Source organism: Apaloderma vittatum, unplaced genomic scaffold (genome assembly GCF_000703405.1).
Source record: "Apaloderma vittatum isolate BGI_N311 unplaced genomic scaffold, ASM70340v1 scaffold27813, whole genome shotgun sequence".
Lineage (NCBI taxonomy): Eukaryota > Metazoa > Chordata > Aves > Trogoniformes > Trogonidae > Apaloderma > Apaloderma vittatum.
Window position 1 is genome coordinate 240 of NW_009706836.1, and position 1,068 is coordinate 1,307.

At 58.7% G+C, this 1,068-nt stretch overlaps 1 protein-coding gene across 1 annotated transcript in view; it reads left to right on the forward strand.

The window, feature by feature from the left end:
• Nucleotides 1-2: 2 nt before the first annotated feature.
• LOC104271312 overlaps nucleotides 3-1,068 on the forward strand; it is a gene marked incomplete at its 5' end in the record, with an annotated part of 1,370 nt that continues 304 nt past the window's right edge. Inside the window, 3 exons of the mRNA XM_009865941.1 lie at nucleotides 3-229; nucleotides 349-550; nucleotides 946-994. Of these exons, the coding sequence (XP_009864243.1) occupies nucleotides 3-229; nucleotides 349-550; nucleotides 946-994 (478 nt within the window). The remainder of the gene's footprint in view (nucleotides 230-348; nucleotides 551-945; nucleotides 995-1,068) is intronic.

The window sequence follows — 1,068 nt, forward strand, 5'->3', positions numbered from 1 at the left end:
AGTTTGTGGAAGGGTTGGGGCAGTGAGAACAAGACCATCTATGACCAGAAGGTGTCCAACCCCCGCGTGACAAGAGTTGAGGATGGGTCTGACACAGATTTCACCATCCTCATCCGTGATTTTCGCCCTGAGGATGCCGGCACCTATTACTGCGTGAAGTTCAGCAAATCGGTTATCCATGGCAATGAGCTGTTTGAGCATGGAAAGGGCACGGAGGTGTCCCTGCGCGGTGAGTGCAGCCCAACGGGATGCTGCTCCTGGGGACCCCAGTCCTGCAGCTCCCCACCCTGCCCTCAGCGTGTCCCGGCGCCCACCACCCTCTCCCTGCTCTGCCTTTTATCTCCGCAGAGCCAGCCTTGATTCCCGGCATGGTGGCTGCAGCTGTAGTGCTCTGCTTCCTCCTCCTCCTCGGCCTCTTTGTCGCCCTTTGCATGTACAGGAGAAAGCGCAGAGGTGAGGCAGACACCCCGTGCCGAGCCGGGCTGGTGGCTGCGGGCAACTTCGTGGCCATTCCTCCGCGGTGCTGTGCAGGGACTCCCGACACCCCCAGGTTCGTACCCACCACTTCTTCCTTCTGCACCCAAAGATAAGCGAGTTGCCTTATCCACCTGCCTTACCCTTGGTTTCCTCTCCCTCTGGAGCACTGATTTTTCCCAGAAGAAGATCCTTTACTTACTGTCTCATCACCGCACTGCACCAGTTCTCTCTGCATTTGATGGGAGCGCATGGTGGGGAGTGCCCAGCGCCAGGGAGCTCCCTGCAGCCCCTCACCCTGGTGTCTGGGCCCGACCTGGGCGTGCAAGCAGCACATTGTCCCTCTCCTCTGCATCACATGCAGCCATGTGTCGCAGAGCTGGGCTAAAATTCAGGAGAGGAATTGAAGAGGGATGCATGGGGAGGAGACTCAGCTTCCTTTAGCTCTAACAGCCGTCCTTCCCCCTCCAGCAGTGAAGTTCTGGATGCAGAGACCTCACACCTGCCCGACCAGGTAAAGGTGAGTTGCGATACAGGGAAGAGCATCCTGTGATGATGCTGCGGCTTGCAGGGACTCTGCAAGGCTCCGGGGCC